Genomic DNA, 25,516 nt, shown 5'->3' with positions numbered 1-25,516 from the left:
TAGGGAGTTCCAGAGGATGGGGGAAGTCCTGGAGAAGTCCTGCAGTCGGGCGTGGGATGAGGAGAACAGGGAGCTAGAGAGTAGGAGGTCCTGTGAGGAGCGTAGGGCACGGGTAGGGTGGTATTTGGGTATCGGGTCAGTTAAGTAGTTTGGGGCGGCGTTGTGAGAGGCTTTGTAGGTCAGAGTTAGTAATTTGAATTTGATGTGCTGGGCAATCGGGAGCCAGTGAAGGGATTGGCAGAGGGTGGTGGCAGATAAGGAGCGGCTGGTGAGGTGGATGAGTCTAGCCGCTGAATTCAGGATAGACTGGAGTGGGGATAGCGTTTGTTTGGGTAGGCCAATGAGAAGGGAGTTGCAGTAGTCCAGGCGTGAACTGATGAGGGAGTGTACGAGTTGTTTAGTAGTGTCTGGGGTGAGGAATGTACGTATCTTGGAGATGTTGCGGAGGTGGAGCCTGCATGATCTTGATGGTGATTGGACATGAGGTTGGAAGGAAAGGTTTGAGTCCAGGGTGACACCCAGGACTTTGGCGTGTGTGGTGGGATTGATGGTGGCGTTGCTAGTAGTGATGGAGAGGATGGGGGGGGCGCGGGCTGGGGGGAAAACCTGGAGCTCGGTTTTGGACAGGTTTAACTTGAAGAAATGGAGCGACATCCAGTCTGATATGTCGTTCAGGAGGTGGGCGATGCATGCGGAGAGTGAGGGGGTGAGGTGGGGGGTGGAGAGGTAAATTTGTGTGTCGTCGGCATAGAGGTGATAGTTGAAGCCATGGGAGTGTATCAGTTTGCCAAGGGTGGAGGTGTAGATGGAGAAGAGGAGGGGTCCGAGGACAGAGCCTTGGGGGACTCCAACAGAGAGGGGGAGGTGGCAGTGTTATAGGTGACGCTGAAGGAGCGTTGGGATAGGTAGGAGGAAAACCAGGAGAGAGCAGCGTCCCTGATGCCAAGGGAGTGCAGTTTTGTAAGGAGGAGGGGGTGGTCGACTGTTTCGAAGGTCACGGGGAGGTCGAGGAGTAGGAGGACTGAGTAATGGCCATTAGCTTTGGCGGTTAGCAGGTCATTAGTGATTTTAAGTAGGGCGGTTTCGGTGGAGTGTAGGGGACGGAAGCCAGATTGTAGTGGGTCAAGGAGGTTGTTATCAGTGAGGTGGGCGCTTAGGCGATTGTAGGCCAAGCGCTCAAGGAGCATGGAAGTGAATGGTAGCAGGGAAATGGGTCTAAGGTTGTTTGGGTCAGCGGGGTCAAGGTGGAGGGAGGTGGTGTAGGTGAGGAAGGCGGCTTTGTAGAGGGAGAACACACGAGGGGATCCGGTTTTGTGCCATAATCGCTCCAGCGCGCGACTGCGTAGTTTGAGACATTTTGTGTGGTCGTTCTGCCAGGGTTGAAGTGGTCGGGGTCTGACGTTACGCGTGGTTAGGGGTGCCAGGGAGTCAAGGGCAGCCAACAGTGAGTCATTGTATGCAGTAGTGGCCAGGTCAGGGCATGACAGAGGAAGGATACTATCGTACAGACAGTCAGCTGCCTGGTGGAGATGGGCCGGGTTCAGGTTGCGGAGGTTACGGCTGGTGATGGTTTGACGCTTTGGGGGGGGGGAGTTAGAGGAGGGGGAGATGGAAAATGTGAGGAGGTGGTGGTCAGAAAGGGAGAAGGGGGTGTTAGTGAAGTCGTGGGGGGGGGCAGAGGTGGGAGAAAACGAGGTCCAGGGTGTTTCCATTGGTATGGGTGGAGGACTGTGTGTGCTGTGTGAGCACGAAGGTTAGGAGGAGGAGTTGGGAAGTAGCCGGGTTGTTGGCGTTGATGGGGATGTTGAAATCCCCGAGGATGATGGTCGGTAGCTCAGAGGAGAGGAAGAAGGGAAGCCAGGCGGCACAGTCGTCCAAGAAGAGAGATACGGATCCAGGAGGCCGATAGATTACTACAATCCTCAGGGGGGTGGGAGAAAAGAGCCGGATGCAGTGGGCCTCGAAGGAGGAGAAGGTTAGGGAGGGGGGGTTAGGGAGGACCTGGAAGGTGCTCAGCGGTGACAGGAGCATGCCGACCCCGCCGCCTCTGCGACCACTCGGTCTGGGTGAGTGGGTCCAGATGAGGCCTCTATAGGTGAGTGCTGCAAGGGAGGTGGAGTCGGTGGGTTGGATCCAGGTTTCAGTGACTGCTAGGAGGTTGAGGGAGTGGGAGACAGAGGTCATGGATGGCGGTGAGCTTGTTGCAAACCGAGCGGGCGTTCAGGAGTGCAACCGAGAGAGGAGGGGTGGATGCGGGGAGGAGGGGGTCGGGTATGAAGTTGAGGGGGTTGCGGCGGCTGGCGGGAGCAGGAGGGTGCCTAGAAGGGGAGTGGGGAGGTGAGGGGCCAGGGTTAGGGGAGATGTCACCGGCGGTTAGGAGAAGGGTGAGGAAGGTGGCATGGGAACGGGATGTGCAGGAGCGAGTGGATTTGTTAGTGGTGGCGTGAGGGTCGGTGGGAGAGTGGAGTATTAGGAGGAGGTGGTGAGAGCCGTAGTGGGGAGAAGGAAGAAGTGAAGGAGCAATGTAGAGCTGTTTTGGGGGAGTAGGGGGAGGCAATTTTGGGAATGGAGGAGAGGAATATGAGGAGGAGGAGTGCAGGTGGCATGTTAGAGTGAGCGGAGTGCTGGTCAGATCAGGGAGGTGAGAGGTTTCATATCAGGGCGTGATGATGCGGAGAGTCTGTCACGTCGTGGCAGAGGTCATCTGTGTCCATCTGTAGGAGGAGAGTGAGAGTGGTGGGCGGCTGGGTCAGCAGCTGGCAAGTTGCAGTCTGTGGGTGCTGTAGGCCGGCAGCCGTGAGTGCTGTGGCACGGCGTCTGGGGATGATGCAGGGCACGGCGTCTGGGGATGATGCAGGGCACGGCGTCTGGAGATGATGCAGGGCACGGCGTCTGGAGATGAAGCAGGGCGCGGCGCCTGGAGTTGATGTAGGGCACGGCATCTGCATATTTCTTCTATACAGATCAAACCGTGCAGACTTCCCAGTCTCGCGCTACCTATTAGGGAGAAGCAACTCTTCACATTCTCCGGTAGTCTGGGGCGATTGCTTGTGTGAGTGCCCAGGAGGTTGGGCGGAGGGGTAGGTTTCTCCCTCTCCTCCCCTCCTTCTCGTTTGTATTCTCCCCCCCCCCCTTTTTTTTTTTCTTTTTCTTCTCTTTTTTCTTTTTTCTCTTTCCGTTATTCTGCTGGGGTTAAATGTTTTATTACTGTTTTTGGTAAAAGGACAAAATGTAAGGAAGGAATGGTGTTTCTTGGGGATGTGGATGGCGTGGTTCATCTCTACCTGATCTAGATGCTGTTTGTATCAATGATTTTCTTCATGGGATCTGTGTGCTGGGGATGGGCTGTCCCATACCACATTCTGTCTTGATGTTTTGTGGTCTTTCTGTATGATTTGTTATGCCATTTCTTCAAAATAAAGAATATTAAAAAAAAGGTCACTGTCAGTGGGGGACAGAAGGTCAGGGGACACAAATGCCAGCATGCAAGGAGAGGGATATAGATGGGGACACAGGTGTCAACACGTGAGGAGGGAGACACAAATGGGGGGGCACAGATGGGGACACAGATGGGGATATGTGAAAAGGGAGACACAGATGGGGGCATGTGAGGAGGGAGACACAGATGAGGACACAGATGCTGGTATGTGACAAGGAGGACCCATTACGTGCCTGTTGATGTCACAATGGATGTTTACATTATTTGTGACAGCAATAAAAGTGTCCAAAAAAAAGCGGCAGTTTAAAAAAAGAATTAAAAAAAAAAAAAAATTAAAGTGCCCCGCCCCCCCCCCTTGCTTGCGTGCAAAGGTAAACGTGCACACATCGATCATCCCACACATGTGAGGTATCGCCGCAAACGTAAGATCATGGGCAGTAGTTGTGGTAACCTGTAAAGGCTTTTAAAGCATCGCCTATGGATATTAAAATTTACGCCTGCCGGCGTGCGCAATTTTAAAGTGTGACATCTTTGGTATCTAGTGCATTTAAATTAAAAAAAAGTGCATTTGTTTTCCCAAAAACTGCATTTAAAAAACCGCTGCGCAAATACTGTGTGGCATTAGGCTTAATTAGCACTCTTTTAAGCTCCTAGAAGCTGATATTAGCATTTTTTTCTGCTCCTGGAAGCTAACTAATGTTATCCTATGTGTCCATGCACATTACTTTAGGCTATTAGCGTTTTTAAGCTTCATCATCTATGATTTTTGTAGAGTTTTTTTGGCGTGTTTTTCCAGCAGAACAAACCGCTGAACACTCCTAAACGCTACTAAAATGCTTCTAACAACTTTTTTTTCAGCTTTTTCTTTTCATGTACTGTAAAACGCAAATGCTACGATAAGCTGGCACAAAAACACTATTATCAGTGTTTTTCATCCAGTGTTTTTTTTTTTCCCCAAAATAACATTGAATTGAATATATAAGATACAAGGAATACAGAGAATTAGGGGTAGTGGATATAACAATCAGGAGAACAAGAAGCTAAACAACCCCTATAACAATCAAATGTAGCCATTTCCACAGTTAACATCAAGTAAATACAATAATAGCACCATGTGTTAAATGGCAACTCAGTAACCAACATTCAGGACGGCAAACTTTTCCTTTCTCTTCCCTTCCCTCCCTCCTCTCCCACCCCTCCTCCCGCCCCCCCCCCCCTTTAAAAGTGAGGGGGGCCTAATTCCACAAATCAAAGTCTTTCCAAAGTATGTATCAGTCCAATGTTTGCAAGTCAGCAGCTGTAGTGACTAACACATGGCTAGGAGTATAAAAGTAGTCAAGTGTACATGACAGTGAGTTTAATTTGTTGAGTCAAGAAACGTCTCTGTATTTGGTCTGTCAGGGTGTAGTGCAATAATGCATCGAAGTGTAGTGTGGCAGAGTCGATAAAGATGTATTGTCTGGAGACCAGTATACTGCCTGCAGTAACTGGTTGCAGGGGTCTCAGCAAAGAGAGGAGGGGAATGAGAAGAGAAAAAGAAGAAGAAAGAAAAAAAGAAGAGAAGGAAAAAAAACTAAAACAAAAAGAGGGGTGGGGGAGGGTTAGAGGGATGGGGTACCCTAATTGTATTAGTAGCGGTCTGTGTGTATCATTCCATCACATCGTACTTTAATCGGGCATGGATGCATGTAGGAAAGGTATGGCTGTGAGTAATATGGATTCATGTAGAACTGTAGTGTGCGCAGTACGTTTTCTATCTTTTCAGCTTATGATTGTGAGTAAAGGACGGTATTCAGTCAGAGACTCAGAGAGCGTATTAATCTGGGCATCCACCTGATGCCCTATTCATTCATGGGGGGGATTTTCATTTCCTGGATGTAGTCCTCAGAGGTTTGGAAATGGAGCCAGCATGCCCAAGTTGAAGTAAATTTCGTAGGTGTGTCTTTTGACACAGAGATTAATTCTTCCATTTTCGCTATTTTATTTATCCTACTGTTCCATTTGGGTATAGTTGGAGTTTTAGAGGTTCCCCAAAGTATTGGTATGCACAGTTTAGCTGCATTTACCATCATCATGGCAAGAGATTTGAAGTAGGGGGGTGAACGGGAAGGGGTGTAGTGCAGAAGGTATTGCCCAGGGTTAAATTCCAGTGGGTGGGTAGTAATCTGGGTCATTTGTTTATGTACTTCTTTGTAGAAAGGCTGGATAAATGGACATTCCCACCAAATGTGTAAAAGAGTTCCTATTTCTTGGTGGCATCTCTAGCATTGGTCTGATATAGTCACATCAAATTTATGAAGAAGTGAGGGTGTACGGTACCACCGTGATAGGATTTTGTAATTATTTTCCTGAATGGAGACATTGATGGATCCTTTGTGAATGTGTCTATATATTTGTTCCCAGTTTTATTCAGTAAGGTCTAGATGTAAATCGTGAGCCCAAGATGTGCATGTTCTTCCTGTGGCAGCAGATTCATGCGACCATAGCAAATTTTGTAAAATAGAGATACTGTGTTGTAGGGGTTTATTGGAGGTGCACAATTTGTCAAAGGGTGTGAGGGAAAATGAAATGTGCCTAGAGCCTTGTATAGATTTAGCAAAGTGTCTAAGTTTCAGGTATTTAGAGGTCGATATTTAAGAGACAGGCCATTTCGCTTGGATGTGATTAAGTTCAAGGAAAGACTCATTCGCAAAGTGGTGATGAAGCCTCAGCCCCATATCCGTTTTTTCGCTTAAAATAAAGTGATCATACATTCCTGGAGGGAAATCTGGGTTCATTAGAATGGGAGACATTGGACCAGGTACTTTTGAGATTCCTAATGTGGCGCACGTCTTTTTAAAATATTGTGGGGTTGGGCCTATCGTTGGATGGTCTTTCAAATCTGTATTGGCGTGATGATGGTGTAGCCAGGGAATGGAGCTTATGGGTATCTTGGAAGAGGAATTCTCTAGACTGACCCAGTCCTTAGTCTAAAAGTGGGTATTCCAATCTATTAAATGGGCTAGGTGGGATGCCCAGCAGTAGGTCTGGATGTTCGGCAGACCTATGCCACCTTTTGGTTTTAGGTGTGGTGAGCTAATTCTGGGACGGTGTTGTTTCCACAGGAAGTGAGAGCAGGCCCGTTTATATGTTAGAAAGAAAGATGCCGGTAGGTCAATCAGTAAGGTTTGGAAAAGGTATAAAAGGCGGGGTGGATATTCATTTTGATAATGGCAGCACATCCAAACCAGGAGAAAAGGGGTTTGGACAAATGCTCCATGCCTGCTATTATCGCACAAAGGATCGGTATGTAATTCTGAGAGTAGAGGTTTTTAAGCTTGGTGGGTAGTTTAATTCCAAGATAGGTGATTGTGTCTGTTTGCCATGTGAAGGGGAAATTTTGTTGGCATTGTTTGACCTGTGTTGTTGGCAGTGTAATATTTAGGGCATGGTACTTGTAGAAATTAATTTTAAAGTGCGCTATATACTGGAATAATTGGAAGTCACGCAACAAATTAGGTAGAGATATGAGGGGTTTTGTTAGGAAGAGTAAGATATCATCAGCAAAGGCAGCAAGTTTATATTGTCTGTTGTTAATTCTTATACCCTGGATATCCATATTTGCACGTAGGTGACGTAGGAAGGGCTCAAGAGTTAGAATAAATAGGATAGGGGATAACGGACAGCCTTGGTGGGTGCCGTTGTGGATATTAAAGGTGTGAGATAGAGAGCCATTAACCCGTACTTTTGCAGAGCGTGCAGAATATAGGGACATAATGAAGTGGATCAAGTTGGTGCCAAGTCCTAAGGCGTTTAAGGCAGCTTCAAGATAGTTCCATGCCAGCCTGCCTTTTCTGCGTCCAGGGATAAGAAAAAACCTTGTTGGCTAGATCTGGTGAGCCAGTGGTGGATGTTTATTGCTTTTAGGGTATTGTCCCGAGCCTCCCGACCGGGTACAAATCCCACTTGGTCCTTTGTTGTGAGGTTTGTGAGCATGGGAAGTAGTCTATTTGTGAGTATTTTAGCGAATAGCTTAATGTCAACGTTCAACAGTGATATTGGCCTATAATTGGATGCTATGGTTGCGTCTTTGCCAATGTTTTTTATCTAGCATTTTATGAGCTTATAAAACACACTAGTGTGCATGAAGCCTCAAAAATTTGCAAACCCCACCATTTTGTTCTCTAGGACCCCTGCTTGGTTAACTCTGGTTGATGTCAACCTGCATGAAAACTGATGTCAACATGTAATAAACTTAGGTAAACTGATGTGAAACTGATGTAAAGTGATGTCTCTGCAAGTGAAATCTGCTCATTTTTTCCTATCTATTTTTATGCACATATGGTGTGAACAAGCTGTTAAAATGGTTGTAACGGCTCAAGGTTTTTTTTTTTACCTCTGTGCATTCTATGCATGAAGGTAAAAAACGTTCTTTGTGCAGCAGTCCCCCCAGTCTAACCAACCTGTTACTCTATGAGGAAATAAGTGAGAAAATTGATGGTGGAAGTACAGTGGAGGTAGATTGTCTAGATTTTGCTAAGCATAAGGAGAGAAGCAGCGCCAATCTTGAGTGTAGCACAATGGATTTATTTCTGACAAGCAATAAATTGCATACTTACAAAATAAGAAGTAAAAGCAGACACTCATCAAAAGCCTCAATCTGCTGTAGGTACCACCGGCCATGGCTGCTGCACATTGGGAGACACATTGGTGGTCCTCAGTGGTGCTGGTGGCTTCCAGCACTTCTTGGATGATCCAGAGGATCTGTGGGCATCGGGCATGATGTCAGCATGTCAGGTATGTAGTAGTGGGCGTGGAATGCGTCCGGAGCATGCGTGCTCCTTCTTCAGGCCATATAAACCACTTTCAGACCATCTTGAAAGTGGTTTATATGGGCAATGATGGATGTGAGCCGCACTATTAAAAATGACCACTAGAGGTCAACCTAATGCAGCTAAGTATATTCTTATTGAGCATAACCTGGACATAAGATCTATAAGAAAATAGTAAAAACAATATACTTACAACCTGGTGTTTGTTTTTCATAAATAAAAGATAAAAGAAGACCATAAGGGTCCTGTATAAAATAATAGGGTAACAAAATTGGTATAATGATGGTAATACATATGTATAGGAGGTCATTGGTGTGTATACACAGTCATAGTAATAAACATGTGTAGCACATTCTGGAAACTGGCATGCTTAAAAAGATTTTTCATATATACAGTGGAGAAAATTATTTAATCCCATGCAGATTTTGTACGTTTCCTCACTTACAAAGAAATGAAGGGTCTATCATTTTTATCAAAGGTGTATTTTAAATGATAGAGACAGAATATCAACCGAAGTTTCAGCTCCCTCCATATATTTTTTGTAAGATTAAGTTCGGGAGACTGGCTAGGCCATTCCATGACCTTAATGTACTTCTTCTTGAGCCACTCTTCTGTTACTTTGGCAGTGTGTTTTGGGTCACTATCATGCTGGAACACCCATTCACAATCCATCTTCAGTGTTCTGGCAGATGGTTCTCATCCAAGATTTTACAATACATGGCCCCGTCCATTGACCCTGCAATGCAGCAAAGTCAGCCTGTACCTTTTAGCAGAGAAAAAGCCCCAAAGTATAATGTTTCCACCTCCGTGCTTGACTGTAGTCAGCATTTGTTTTCCTCCAAACATGGCGAGTCAAGTCAATGCCAAAGATCTCAATTTTGGACTCATCTGACCACAGAACTTTCTCCCAATCCTTCTCTGAATCATTTAGATGTTGATTGGCAAACTTCAGATGGGCCTGTACATGTGCCTTCTTGAGGAGGGGGACCTTGCGGGCAATACAGGATTTCAATCCATGGCGGCATATTGTGTTACCAATGGTGACTGTCTACCTGGGAGTTCTGAAACAATGCTCTGCAAACCACACACCTAGTTCTCTGCCCTGTACATGCCTTCACTCCTATTTATTTCCCCATCCCCACCTGCAGCCTAAATCTGTATCTGTAGTGCATGTTCAAACCTTAATATAAATAGATAACATGTTATTAGATTTTTACTCCAGGATTATATAATGAGTATAGAAATTCTGTAGAAATGCTTAAATAATGCATTACAATTTAACTAAACCCATTATATTTTAGTTGACTAAAATGTACTGGAGATTTTAGTCTACTAAAATACGACTAAAACAATTCAAATAACTAAAATACTACTAAAACTAAAATGGAATTTTAGTCAAAAGACCATGACTAAATCTAAATTGAAATTTGTTGTCAAAATACTGGATACGAGTACCATAGCGCCACATCTGCGGCAGTTGCACACACGCCCAGCATGCCAGTGTATAGTGCGCACCAAACCCCTTGAATACATGAATGCATGGTGCAGTACTTGAATTTTTTCTCTTCGGCTTCTCAGAATAATTGGGTCTCTACGCTCCCTATAGCTGAGTTAGCTTTTGCACTCCCTTGCCGTCTTTGTTCTTTGCCCATTATGGATTTCATACTGCCTCTGTTCCTGGTTGTTCTATTGAATCTTCAGTTCCAGATGTGAAAGACAGAGACAGACGATGGACTGACAAGACGAAGAGGAATAGTCCTTCCTTTAAACCTGAAGACTTGGTATGGCTTTCTACTGCCAGCTTCATTGACCCATTCCCTATTCAAAGAGTCATCAATCCTCATGCCTCTAGACTTGCTAGTATTGCCAGTATCGAGCTATATTACACTTTGTTTGTACAGGTGTACTGTCCTTGTTAATGTTCACTATGTAGAAATCTATGTGAAAGATGTTATTGAAATGTCTGTAAAAGCTCTATAAACGTTTTGGGAACGAAGAATCTGTCTAGTATTACATGTGTCATGCTTGAAGCCAGTGTCTCCAGTTTTCCATTAGGACATCTGGTGGATGGCAGTGAGGAATTCAAATTTAGGCTGATGGTGGATTCCAGAAGATTGGTAGGGCGTCTTTGGTATCTTTTCAACTGGAAGGGGTTCAGCATAGAGGAGAATTTGTGGGAACCTTCCAGCAATGTCCATGCAGCCAGGTTGACCAAAGTTTTTCATTGTGCTCACCCTGAGAAACCCAGCCCCAGGGGTATCCGGAGGTCAGATCGTGGCCTTTTAGCTATGACCAGTTGCACTGCGCCTCAAGTTTTCCACTCTGGCATACACACAGACTAAAGAGGATATTTAAACTTGCTGTTTTATGCTGTCTGGTTCTGTGACTTCTTGCCAGCTACCTTGTTCTTTTGTTCTTGACATGCTGATTTCTGCCTTTCTTGTTGAGAACATAGATTGCCTGAATCTGAACAAATCTCCTGCCCTCGTTGCTGTTTCATTCCTGTTATTCTTATCTGCTGCCTGCCTTGACATCTGCCTGGACACTGACCACTCTTGCCTGCCACATGTCTCAACCTCAACATAGGGCAACTATAGCACTGCTAGTGAAAATGTTATGAATACCCCTAATTATTATTATTATTATACAGTATTTATATAGTGCCAGAAGGTTTGCTCAGTGCTGTACATTATAGAGGGGGACAGAACATGAGACAATACAGTAACAAAACAATACACGAGGGGTTCGAGGGCCCTGCTCTTTCGAGCTTACAATCTAGGAGATTCTGTTTAGTACTCATAAAACACATGTCTGGACCTCCCCACCAAAAAAAAATGTATGTTACACTTGGTGTTCTGCTTCCAGAACCTATTTAGCAAGGCAAGCTTCCTAGAATGGTAGGTAAAAGGTAAACATGAACTTCATCCTTTAAAAAAAAAATTAAAAGTCAGCAGCTACAAGTACTTTATCGGGATTGCCAGTTGCTGCAGTCCAACGCTGACTGGCCCATTCCCACCAGCATCACACATACTGAATATGCGGTGTCACAAAGGTGGACCTTCTTCCGGGATACTGCATATATGTGCACCTATGTTTGTTTTGGAAATGCGTACATAGCACAGGGACTATGAGCTCCCAGTTTTGTACACACAATTGCTGTGATAACTTATGATTGGTTATCACAGTGATCACTCAATGTGAAACTCACCCCTGGTCTCTCTTTATGCTCTTAGTGAAGAATAATATACATTGTATCTTTTTCTACTAGCCAGAGGAGAAGGCTACACTCACAACAGCAATTTTGGCCAATGCGAATTGTAGCAGCAGGAATTAGGTAGGTTTGGCCACTGACCCCGTTTACTATAATGATAGGTTGGCGGCAGCTGTAGCTATCTGCAGCTCTCTGCTTAGCCAGCCATTACCTACGGTGATTGTTGCTGGATACAATAATCGCTGGTGTGAATGAAGACCTAAGAATCTAAACAAAAAATAAAGATCTGTGTGAGAAGAAAATAAAAGATAAAATAGATCATGGCCTGATTCAGGTTAGTATCAGGGGGTCAGTGTTAGTGTCATGGGTGGGGTGATAGGTCAGGGTGAGGATTACAAAAAAAAAGCAAAATGAGTACTTTGAGTTCTTGACACTGCTACAGTTACAAATAAAATACATGCATGTGGCATGCCCAGGAACGTCCCTAGTAGGAGAATTAAAACATTAAAAATCTTTTTCTCTATTTTGGGCCAGTTTTCCTTTTGATAATAAAAAAAACGGAAATATTCATTAATATTTTCCACCAAATGAATGTCCAATTTATCCTGAAAAATCAAGGCATAATTCACCTGGATATGCTAAGTAGTTGCAATCATATGTACAGCTTTACTAACAGATGCCAAAACTCAATGTTCAGGTGTTGAGGTTTGTTTTACATTCCATCATGAAGTTAAGCCTCCCCTAGGAGGAATGGGCTTTTGCAATCCCTAACCCTTGGCTGTATTGTCTGGCTGCATAGTTTACACCATTTTGGTGGGCAGCATTCATCTATTTCTAAAACGTATTTAACTTTCTACTTTCAATTTCTGTCACAAAATCTGTCTCGATATGAAACTAATTCTGAAATATCAGGGCTGTAGTGAGCTTAACCCCCTGATATGTCAATAAATCGTTAAGTGATTCAATACAATCTGAAGGCTTAGACTTGTGGAAAGAATGCTGGTATTACCTACCAGTCACAGTTTTGCCTTACTGATACATTTAGATCTTTCCAGAGGAGTCCTGCTGTTGGAATACAATGGCACAGCAGGGAGGATTCCTCCATCCACCTCACATGTGTGGATGGGGAAATCTGTCTGTGATTTTTTTTCAGTCAGCCAATTAGGTTATCAAAAAAAAATGAATCTCCTATGGCCAGCCTGAGTCTTTTCTCCCAAGTTCTTTTTAGATATCCTTAACTTAACCATGCTCTTACTAGTCAACAAAAGCTCAGACCTTACAATATACAAAATGGACTTGCATTGGTTCATAGCTAAATCTCTTTAGTCTAATATCTAAAACATATAACCCTTTACTTGCCAGAGTTAATTGCCCCTTTTATACTATCCTGTAGATAAAAATGAATACAAGACCTGAGTTCCCTTATGGATCAAATTCCAACCACTTTATAGCTGATTCACACATGTGCGGTGCGTATTGAAGCTCAGGTTTCACAGCTAATTTATACGGCAGTTGTTCAGCAGTTCATGTCAGGTTTACATCAGGTATAGGACAGGATTCGCTCATGATTTTATCCTGTTCACACATATGTGGTTTAGAAACAGTTTCCATAAAAGTCAATAGCCTGTAATCCACACACCTGAACCTGAAGCCACTGCTCAGAAATCAGACATTACTCTTTTTTTTAAACCACACTGAATCCGCACTGCCAGTGCACTGGACATATGTGAACAGACACCATAGGAAGCAATTTTTTTTCATATGTCACACGGATTGGATACGGTTCAAACCACATCCAATCCGCATATATGTGAACCGCCACTTATGCTAATTGTCATGGATATGTTGGAAGTCTACCTTTGAATTATTTATGACAAGACATGTAATGGCTGCAACTAATGTACTGTAAATGACGTTTTCTCTTTACTTTCTGTCTTTCCACTTTTCTGTAAAATAATATATGAAAAAGCTGAAGAACATTGTACTTTACCAATAAATAAAACAATTGGGACTGGTATACATTTTGAACACATCCTATAACTTGCTCCCCAAAAGATCAATACACACAAAGTTATGAAGTATTAGCTTGTATTTATGTAAAAAATATGTAATCCCACCATATGTGCCTATCTAGTCTCACCCTTTACAGAGTACTAAAAACAATGCTTATTATTATTGATGGTCATCCATGTATTTCCTTATATTTATAAGTTTGAAATTCAAAGTGATTCTGCTTTTATGAAGGTAGTTTTGGTGGCTTTCTTTAATTTTATTGAAAATAGAGAAACTGATATGCTTGGTTTATTAATGGAGCTGGTATGTGCAAAGTTTTCACTGCTTTTTGTTTTGTGTTCTTTTCCAGAGAATGGCCGAATTAGTCTGCATGATGTATCCTGCTATTTTTCCTTACTGGAAGGGGGGACTGCTGAAGACAAACTGGAGTGTAAGTTCCATTTTTGACACCCGTCTGATACAGACTTGTTGAGTATACCAATAGACAAAGTGTCAATATGATGTCATCATGTAACTTCAAGGCTCTCATCATTCGCATCGGGAGCCTCCACATGTGTTCTGTGCTCTGTGCATTATGTACCACTTGCTTAGTTTTGTTTTTTTCTCCTGCACATTGCAGAAGAAGATATCAGCCACTTTATTGTCAGTTACATTAATGCTAACCCATAATTCTGTTTGCATTGATATCCGATTTTCATATGGCTGACTGGTATGGAGAAAAAAACCCCCAGATGACAAGGAAAATACATATGCTAAGTAATTGAGTAGGGCAACCCTATTCCAGTATACTATTTGTAGTAGACAAGAGGAAAATATGTTTTCTCTTCAGCTGTTTATTTGAAGAAGGGTAAATTCAAAGCCTTTCAGCTGAAAAATGTCATGATATGATATCACTACTGCTAAAGAGTGACCAGCGGCTATTTAATGTTTGACAGCAGCAAGCATACCATAAGTCATGGTATTTGGCATCTCCATATAAAATAGACATTTATTTCTCAAGTTTCTATTAATGCCTGTAAAGACAACTGGCATCAGAGTATTATGTATTTGGATGGATATAATTAATCACTGACCATTGATCAATAGAATGGTTTGTTTATAATTGATCACTGTAAAAAAAAAAGGTTTTACAAGCTATATAAATCTTATTAACCTAAACTCCCCTAGCACCAATATACAGTATATAGTGCAAATATAATGCTTTGTTACCATTCTACCAGCTACCTAAAATACCTAGATTGCTTCCCAGTCTATTCCGTCTCAAATCACTGATGATCAGGTTTTGCAGATGAATACGGCTGCTACTGCTACAACATACTATATGTTCATAGGTATCCTTCCAGTACTCAAAAATCTGATCTAATTTTTTAGAGCTGCTGTCTTGGTTAGCTTGGATCAGAATGGACCTGCCTCTTTGTGTTAGAGACTATATATACTATATGAACAAGTGCCAGTTTTGAATGAAGTCACAGTTTGCCAATGTTTGGGACTTCTGAAGGCATGATACTCAACAGAATATATTGAATAACATACCACCTAGGGAACAAAGAGGATTGGATTACAAAGAGATTATAAATACATTTCAGGATTTATACTTTTTTGGGTGGTCTTCTTCAGGGTAAATAGAGTATATTTTGTCTTTTTTAAAGTGCACCTGTGCCCAACCATGAACGTTAAAGTATTCTTAAAAATTGACAAAGGAGTTTTAGAACCTCTGTCTGACCTCTTTGAAGAAAAGACAAAACAGCTGCACATTGCTGGAATAAAGCTTTGATATTAGATACATCATCAAAGACCTTAGCCTTGGTCCTTGCCCAAAAAGCACTCTAATGCTGTGCACCAATCAAGTCATAGAGAATGGAGGATATTTGTTGTTTCTGCTTGACCTCTGTTGCTGCAAGCATTGTGGAGTAATTCATCATCAAATATCACAACAGAGAGTCTGAAGTCAGATTTCAGTCAATATCTTTACAATAATTTGTATTTTAGAGTTTTGCAAAATACAAAAGCAACAGTTTGTACACAAGGAAACACTATCAAAACACTGTTTTTAGGACAACTGAACAGGTGAATATCCAATACCACAAAGTTGTTCATTTGGCAAGCAAAATAAAACATAATGTGTAGTGATGTTTCAAAAGTACATTGAAAGAAACCACCCCAAAGTGGAATGTCTTGTGGGTGCAAGCGGGGTGTACACACAGAGAAATACAATAGAGCCTCTGTGGTAGGGAAACCAAGAAACAAAAAAAGCATAGCAAAGAGCATAGAGAAGAGAGAGAAGAAATGAACCAACGCTCATCTAGGTAGAATTCCAAGGTCCAGGTAGGACATGGAAGTTTGGACCTAGAAAAGCCCATTGTATAAGACCTAGACATTGAATAGAGTACGATCAAAGTCCGCTGGCATATAGTGCAAGATCCAGGGCTCCAAAATGTTGTACTAGCAATGGTCTGTTTTGCAGAAGTAAAATGTGAGAAGGTAAATGGAATTCTGACTACAGTAAACTGTCTTTTTACCCAAAAGAACCTCAACTGGCTGCTTTCACAAGGGTCCTTCCATGATGATGTAGATAAATTGGTAGGTACAAGACCAAAAAGAACATCTTTTTGGGCACTCCCACAAGATACAATGTATCTAAACATGTCAGCCAAGGTGCAGCCACTAAAGCAAATAGGATATCCTGGAATCGCACAACAAAGGGGATAGGGTACCAGATACCATCCCATTAACATTTTGTAATCTGTTGCAGTAGATAGGACATTAATGGACTTCTTTGAGGTATTGGACCGTATATCTTGCCAGTCCTCTAAGGAGATAGTGACCTCAAGATCAACGGTCCAGCTAATGGTGTATTTAGGCTGCAAATAAAAACAAGACATCAGTATTAATGGGTTGATAGTCATAATAATCCCTAAGGGAGTCAGTGTTAAAGATATGCTTAAAGGTGTCAGCTGCAAGGGAGCATCAAAGTTGCGTAACAGAGTAGTCATGGTATGCTTAATTTGTACATAACGTAAGATTTCTCTAGGTGTTATAGCATATGATTCTCTGAGAGATTCACACAACGTAAGTACAGAGGCATGTAGAAGATCATATCCTATTTCAGTCAATTTCTAACAACTTACAGCTCCTGTGTTTACATTAAAAGGGGGTAGAATGCTAGAAAAAATAAGGGGAGAGGAGCTGTGATCTCAGTGCTTTTATTGTGAACTTTGAAGATACATTTCTCCACAGTGCATGTAGATACAGAAGTTGGTGAGGGCTTTATAGGCCTTGTTGCTTGTTAGCAATAAGTACAGTAAATAATTTAATGTTCGTAGTCTTGGCACAGGTTGAATTTAAGGTTTGAAGAGAGCTTGTTCCAATAAAAGAGCCAGGGTATAATATGTCTTTAAATGTTTTCATTTATCCAGATTATGACACAGATAATGTCATTTAGTCACATTCATCTGTAATTACTATTAGCCAATCCAGGGTGAATCACAAGAACATTATTTGATACTTTAAAACAGTAATTATCAACCTTTTTTCAGTCAAGGCATTAGTTAAAATTATGGACAGTCCCAAGGCACCCGTTAAAATTATGGACAGTCTTGAGGCACCCTATTCTAAAATGGGGTGCCTCAAGACTGTCCATAATTTTAAAAGGGCACCGTAAAATGTGAAAAACTATTCTAAACTATTTTATATAATGCAGCAACACCCACGCATGTAGGACAGCCAACGACGGAGGTGATTTATTCTTCCAAAGCAAATACACTTTTGCAGACTGGTACTGAGTAGTATTCCAGTGTTTCTCTTCTCCCCCAGTTTTTCTCCATAACTGAGCTAATGATGAATAAATGAGCATAACTGATGGAGAGGAGAAGGGGAGGGTCAAACAAGGATGCTGTGCAGGCACTGACATCCTCCTTCTCAACTGATGGTGTCATTGGCTGTCAGGCCGGTGGCTAGAAGGTCGTAATGGTGCACAATGAAAACTTGTGGCTTTGTGTAACTAAAAGGCAGGTTTGTTCCACCCGCTGACTTATATACAAGTTTTGGGCAAGTATTAGGCATTTTTCCAAGGCACCCCTGAAGAAACCTCAAGGCACCTCAGGGTGCCTGGGCACCCTGGTTGAGAGAGGCTGCTTTAAACTATAGCTGAATTACAGTATATTCATAATCATTTTCTGTCACCCATTTGTCAATGCACGTAGGCAGAGGTCAGTCTCTGATTTGCACCAAGTTATTGTCACCTAGTTGATAACACTTTTAATTGCCTTTGATAATTATGCCCTCTCATTTTATTTAGTTCCCTTCTGTGTACATAACATTGTTTTATTAGTCAGGGGTTTTAACCTTGGGTTTTCCCTCAAAGAAAGGTACTATAGACCATGTTTCATCTTTTCCTTCCTTTGACATAATTGTTAAACATGACCCTACCTGTAGCATAGAACTTGTCAGGATACTTTCAGGGTCACCAAGACATGCAGGCCTCTCAATTACTGCAAGGTATCACATCCATCTGAGAGCATTTGAAATCTCTGGAGGCACTTAATGCAGCCATTGAATACATTCTACTTTTCACTTCAGCATAGTCCAGGGAAGCTCACATATTGATTTTGTGTGGCTCAGTAAACATACAGCCTGCAGGTCTCTTAGCCTAATCTTTCATCCTGTGAAGCCAGGCATAATATCACTTGGCACTGCTCAAAGTAGATTTTAAACATCTGTCTGCTGAGAATCAATGTTTGAACAGCATTGAACTTTGCATCATTTTACAATGTTCAGTGTTTTTTCTGCCTTTACCTTTTGCAGTTTTTGTTTGGCCATTTGGCTGAATTTAACTTAAGACAGTTCTTAGTAGTGATAGCAGTAAAAGTAACTGTTCTTGAGTTAGTGATAGTATTGTCAGATAGCTAAAATGCTTTCCACTGAATTAATTCAAAATGAATGAGCTAAAATGCACAGCAAAGCATGCCCAAATGGGGCAGGCTGCATTTCATCCCAGCACAATGCACAGGACACCATGTCACACTGCACTGCTCTGCAGTGCACATGCATTTTGTAGATGAGTTGGGGTGCCATTCATAATGAATAGCACTACAGTGCATCAATACATTTTAAAGCAGTTGTAAATTAATTTGTTTATTAAAATAAAAAGAGGCTATATATACTTGCTGTGTGTAATGTTATTGCACAGATCATCCCTTACCACCTCTTCTGTGGTCCCTAGCTTGCACTTTCCACTCCTCTCCTGTGTGTGCCCCTGTAGCAAACCGTGTGCTATGGGGGCACATGTGCAGGTGTACTCCCGAGCTGGGCTGCGTGCATTCATAGACGCACACAGCGTGACTCGGCCACATCCTTGCTCCCTCCCTACAGGATTTGACTGACAGCAGAAGGAGCCAATGGCTCAGCGGGTGCTAATCAATGCATCCCACCATCATAGTGTGAATAGAACTTAATGAAACGTTACTTGCAACATTTCAATAAAGTTCTAACAAAACAAAAAGTGTGTTGCACAAGGATCGGCTTTTCGACACTTTGTAATCCTAGTGCACGCCAGTGGCCATGCGGTGCCAATGGTCCCTTACAGTAACTTGTACATTAAAAGTGGAATGGCATGCAGTGAAAGGAGGCTTAGAAGCAACTGGATATCCTAGTTAAACACATGACATGTTCTTTAGGTCTGTGTAAGCCTAGGGAGAAAAACATATTGCATTTAAGCTAAAGAATGTACAATTCAGCTTACTGCCTGGATGGCCTGTCTGTTTATAACATGTTGACATGCTTACTCAGCTGACTGAACACAATGGTTATTTATCCTGCAGAATTGCCTGGTTACGGTTACTTGTTGATCATAGCTAATCAGAAAAGAGTAATCAGATTTCACCTTTCATCCCTGTCGAGTAGTCATAGCACAGAAAAATGTCTTCACTGATTGCTTCACTTTGACACACAAGATTTGCATTAGTAAATAGGTTGAATCATTTTTTTTTCTAGGCATCCTCTTGTAGCTGATTTGAGGTTGTTATACAAATCTCAGACTAGGTCTCTGTAGAACAGATCTTTCTGTTCCTAGACCCATCCACCTAAGGATGCCATCAATGTAATCCTGTTATCAAAAGCAGGAGTAGGCAGGCTATGTCTGGCAAGGGACATGCTGGAAAACCAGCATTCGATCAGTGCTTGCAGTCAATGGTTGCAAGTGTTGCTATGTGAATTCTGACAGGGAAAGGGGGGATCTCCCCACTGTCAGAATTCAAAGGACAGCAGGGAAGGCCATTGCTTCTGTTGGTACGGGGATCTGTCGATTTATTTATTTATTTATTTTTTTCATTCAACATGCTGGTTGAACAAAAATTAAAATTGTTAGTGTGTACCCAGCTTATAGCTTCTATCAGCCTTCCTCTCTAACTTCGCCAAGACATACAATCAAGGCTGGAAAAGTGACATATAGTTTTTGAGACCATAGTGAGGGGGTGAGATTCCAGTAAGGAAGTGACTGCTCTGTGCATAAACAAAATGGCAGCCTAGAGCAAGAAGAAACAGGAACAATGCTGGAAGCAATTTACAGCACACAATAATTTTGGCAGCATAATTAATTATTATTGTGGAATATGTTATTTTTTTAAAGAACATTAATTGTTATCAAACTGTTGTGGGTAAAGTTCTGCTTTAAAGCGGAATTAGACTCACCTTGGATCCAGCGATGCGGGGTCCTGGAGCTCCCCTCCCAGCCTCTGACAGCTTTGAGTGACCAGCTTCTGGGTCTAGATCCCAGGGGCAGGGAGGATGTCACTCCTGCGCATGCATGGAAGGTGACTCAGATTCAGCATTGCCGAATTTGTACAGTGAGGTGCGCCTGGACAGGCAGGTAGGTGACTTTAATGCAGCCGAGACAAAGCATGTCATTTCTGCATTACAAATTCCTGCCCGTTTGCCCTTTTTTAATATTTTGCCTAGAGTTCTACTTTAAGTGTAAGCCCACTTTAAGACACTTGCTTTTCTGATTGAGATTTGATCTTTATATTCTAATGTTGTAAAACAGACACCAATTCATCGGTTTACTCTATTCCTTTGCACTTCTTCACATTTAGTGGCCAATATAAAGTAGTTAGATTTATGAATTTGCTTTTCTGACTGTGGGCTGATTAGGAGAGACCCTACTATAGTAATAATTAGAAAAAATGTGCAATTGCCATTCCATTGCTATCCACTTAAAGTAAGAGTCAAGTAAAACACACCCTTTAATCCACATTAATTAAAAAAAAAAGGAAAAAAAAAATATATATATACATCATATTGCCTAATGTATTGGGACGTCTGCCTTTACATGCACATGAATTTTATTGACATTAACCACCTCCCGCCCGCCATATAGTAATATGACTGGCGCAAGATGGCTCTCTCGTCTGGGAGGACGTCATATGAAATAACATTTTTTTTTCAAAATTTTCAGTGGTTTTTCGTTTGTTTAAGAAAAAATAAAAAACCCTGAGGTGAATAAATACCACCAAAATAAAGCTCTATCTGTCACAAAAAAATGATAAAAATTTCATATCTCCTAGATTGTAAGCTCGAAAGAGCAGGGCCCTCGATCCCCTCATGTTCTGCATTGTATTGTTGTTGTTGTTCTGTCACATGTTCTGTCCCCCTTTGTAATGTACAGCGCTGAGTGAACTATTGGCACTTTATAAATACTGAATAATAATAATATAGGTACAGTGTTGCATTACCGAGCAATTGTCATTCAAAGTGCGACAGTGCTGAAAGCTGGAAATTGGCCTGGGCAGGAAGGGGGTATAAGTGCCCTGTAGGCTAGTGGTTAAACAGTCTTTAGTCTGTAGGGTTACAATATTGAGTTGGCCTACCCTTTGCAGCTATAACAGCTTCAACTCTTCTGGGAAGGCTGTCCACAAGGTTTAGGAGTGTGTCTATGTGAATGTTTGACCATTCTTCCAGAAGTGCATTTGTGAGGTCAGGCACTGATGGCTCACAGTCTTTAATTCATCCCAAAGGTGTTCTGTCAGGTTGAGGTCAGGACTCTGTGCAAGCCAGTCAAGTTCCTCCACCCCAAACTGTTCCCACAAAGTTGGGAGCATGAAATTGTTCAAAATGTCTTGCTATGCTGACTCCTTAAGAGTTCCCTTCACTGAAACTAAGCGGCCAAGCCCAACCCCTGAAAAACAACCCCCCCTTATACTCCCCCCTCCACCAAACTTTACACTTGGCACAATGCAGTCAGGCAAGTACCGTTGTCCTGGCAACCGCCAAACCTAGACACATCCTTTGGATTACTAGACAAAGAAGCTTGGTTCGTCACTCCAAAGTACATTTCACCACTGCTCTATAGTCCAATGGCGGCGTGCTTTACACCACTGCATCAGATGCTTTGCATAGCACTTGGTGATGTAAGGCTTGGATGCAGCTGCTTGGCCATGGAAACCCATTCCATGAAGCTCTCTACGCACTGTTGTTGTGCTAATCTGAAGGCCACACAAAGTTTGGAGGTCTTTAGCTATTGACTCTGCAGACAGTTGGCGACTTCTGTGCGCTTCAGCATGCGCTGACCCTGCTCTGTCATTTTACATGGCCTACTACTTCGTGGCTGAGTTGCTGTTGTTCCCAGTTGCTTCCACTTTGTTATAATACCACTAACAGTTGACCATGGAACATTTAGTAAAAAGGAAATGTCACGGATGGACTTATTGCACAGGTGGCAACCTATCACGGTACCACTCTTGAATTCACTGAGGTCCTGAGAGTGACCCACTCTTTCACAAATGTTTGTAAAACCAGTCTGCATGCCTCGGTGCTTATTTTTTTTACACCTGTGGCCATGGAGGTGATTGGAACACCTGAATCCAATGATTTAGAGGGGTGTCCTAATACTTTTGGCAATATAGTGTGTGTGTGTGTGTGTGTGTGTGTGTGTGTAAATATATACAGTTAGGTCCATATATATATTTGGACACAGGCACAATTTTAGATTTGTTCAGGTATTTACCAAGACATTCAAGCTGTAGTTATATAATGGATATGGGCTGAAAGTGCACACTCTCAGGTTTAATTTGAGGGTATGTACATCCAAATTAGAGGAAGAGTTCAGAAATTCCAGCTCTTAAGAGTAGCCATCCCCCATTTTTGAAGGGACCAAAAGTAATTGGACAGTTAATCATAAATAAAATGTTCATTTTTAATATTTTGTTGAGAATCCTGTACTGGCACTGACTGCCTGAAGTCTGGAACCCATGGACATTACCAAAGACTGGGATTCCTCCTTTCTGATGCTTTGCCAGGCTCTAACTGCAGCTATCTTCAGTTATTTGTTTTGTGGGTCTTTCTGCCTTTAGTTTTGCCTTCAGCAAGTGAAATGTATGCTCAAATGGGTTGGGATCAGGTGATTGACTCAACCATTGCAGAATATTCCACTTCTTTTCTTTCAAAAGCTCCTGGGTTGCTTTTGCAGTGTGCTTTGGATCATTGTCCATCTGTACTGTGAAGCTCTGTCCAATCAACTTTGCTGCATTTGGCTAAATCTGGGCTGACAGTATATCTCTAAACACTGCAGAATTCATCTGGCTGCTTCTGTCTTCTGTCACATCATCATTAAACAGCCTCCACCTTATTTTACAGATAACATTGTGTGTTTTGGATCATGAGCTGTTCCAAGTCTTCTCCACACTTTTTTCTTCCCATCATTCTGGTACAGATTAATCTTAGTTTCATCTGTCCAAAGAATGCTTTTCCGGAACTGGTCTGGCTTTTTTAGATTTTTTTTTATCAAAGTCTAATCTAGCTTTTCTATTCTTCAGGCTTATAATTGGTTTGCATCTTGTGGTGAACCCTCTGTATTTGCTCTTGTGAAGTCTTCTCTTGATTGTAGACTTTGACAATGATTTACCCACCTCCTGGAGAGTGTCCTTCACTTGTTTGGATGTTATTAATGGGTTTTTCTTTACCAGGATCCTGCGATCATCCACCACTGTTGTCTTCTGTGGACGTCCATGTCTTTTTATGTTGCTGAGCTCACCAGTGAATTCTTCTTTCCTCAGAATTTACCAAACTGTTGATTTGGCCACTACTAATGTTGCTGCTGTCTCTCTGATGGATTTGTTTCATTTTTGAAGCCTTACAATGGCCTGTTTCACTTGCATGGACAGCTCCTTTGAAAGCATGATGTAGATTCACAGCAATAGATTCCAAATGCAAATACCACACTTAGAATCAACTCCAGACCTTTTACCTGTTTAATTGATGAATAAATAATGGAGTAGCCCACACCTGGCCATGAAACAGCTTTTGATTCAATTGTCCAATTACTTCGGTCCCTTGAAAAAGAGGGGATGGCTACTCTTAAGAGCTGTAATTCCTAAACCCTTCCTCCAAGTTGGATATATATACCCTTAAATTAAAACTGAGAGTGCATTTTCAGCCCATATTCATTATATAACTAGCGCTTGAATATGTTTTGGTAAATACCTGAAAAATACTAAATTTGTGCCTGTGTCCAAATATATATGAACCTAACTGTGTGTGTGGGTATATATATTTATATATATATATATATATATTCTCATCAGTGTGCAGCTGCATTTTTATTGCCCATTTATTATAGTGAGGGAGGGGGTGACTAATGCCCTGTACACATGGGTCAAATAATGACCAAAATCAGCCGGTACACTGGATACTTGCCGACATTTTGCCCCTGTGTACGGGTCCTTTTTTGACAGAAGCTGATCTCATGGCCAGCTTCTGTCGAACAAGCTTGCTTTGAAACCAGTAGCCGATCGGAATCCAATCAACGCTCTCAATTAATGGCTGGTTCTGGTAGGGAAGGGTGGCGGTCCCCCTGTCTGAACACAATAGCTCAACGGGGAGATCGCTGTACTAAAATCACACCATTAGTACAGCAACCTTCTCTAGAGCTTCTTAGTGTTTTGGGCTAAATGAAAAAACTTACCCTGTGTACCAGAGTTAAGAAAGCAGACATTTTTTTCCTGACGTTCCCCAATGGATGGATAAACACCTTTTCTATGAGTTCAAGCAGTGAATATTGTATTGTTGAAATGTGTACATGGTGGAGGCATGCAGCTATTAGAATTTAGCAGGCCATACATAGGATTTTTCCCAGAGTGAGTTTTAAAGTTAGTACTTTTGAAGTAAAAGATGGTAAGTGTATATAAGCTCCTACCTGACTGACCAAGTATCACCTGATTTCTTTTACAGGGTGTGACTGATATCACAGCTCTCCTCTGATCACCCAAGCAACTCTGGGTCCCTTTTTTTACACCAATAAAGTAGGGTAGATTTACTAAAACTGGAGCACTCAGAAGCTGGTGCAGCTGTGCATGGTAGCCAGTGAGATTCTGACTTCAGCTTGTTCAATTAAGCTTTGGCAATAAAACCTGGAAGCTGATTGGTTTCTGTGCAGTGCTGCACTAGATTTTGCTTCAGTTTTAGGAAATAACCCCCATTAACGCTAACAAAATTCAAGCGCTTGTAACAATCAGCGTTGCCATATCTAGACCCTTATCCTTTAACATTTGTACAATATTAGTACAAAAAATAAAATACTTCACAGCTGAGAAGGGGAATATTTACTAAGCAATAATGCTGTGGATAAATAGCTTTATTGTCTGTTGAAGACAGTTATTCTTTATGTATAAGAAGGTCTATTGTTTTATTGGAAGGTTGCTTATTTAAATGATGTCTTGGCTGTCCCTTAAACCACATAAAGTAGAGCAGCAGCAGCTGACAAGCCTGTTCAGTATTAGGAGCGTTGCCAGCTCCTAGCAGCATTTTTTTGTGTCCTGGGTGGCTGTAGTTAGGAGCAGTGCTGTTGTGAGTCTTATTAAGCTCACAGTTCTATAATTACTAGGCCCGGCAGGATGAGTAGGTGTGTGGTTCGTGATGAGAGAGGAGAATAATCCCATACATGCCACAGCAGGTAGAAAGAATAGCCTGTTAGTGTTGTGGGCTAAAATGTGCTATTTCTGTCAAGGCCATTAAGGAAAGAGTGAGTTTCAAAGCCAGAGGACAACTGCTTCT

The 25,516-nt window shown here is 42.2% G+C and overlaps 1 protein-coding gene across 3 annotated transcripts in view; it reads left to right on the top strand.

Annotated features, from left to right (window-relative positions):
- The window catches only part of DGKA (diacylglycerol kinase alpha), a 261,031-nt gene that overhangs the window by 176,168 nt on the left and 59,347 nt on the right, over positions 1-25,516 (top strand). For all 3 annotated transcript variants that reach the window (XM_089680184.1, XM_089680200.1, XM_089680192.1), the window contains one exon: positions 13,824-13,904. In XM_089680184.1, coding sequence (XP_089536310.1) covers positions 13,824-13,904 — 81 coding nt within the window. The remainder of the gene's footprint in view (positions 1-13,823; positions 13,905-25,516) is intronic.

Source organism: Staurois parvus, unplaced genomic scaffold (assembly GCF_062004578.1).
Source record: "Staurois parvus isolate SC_StPar_1 unplaced genomic scaffold, SC_StPar_1.0 ptg000017l, whole genome shotgun sequence".
Lineage (NCBI taxonomy): Eukaryota > Metazoa > Chordata > Amphibia > Anura > Ranidae > Staurois > Staurois parvus.
Note: the sequence above shows the minus strand (reverse complement) of the source record. Positions and strands in the feature narration are given on the sequence as shown.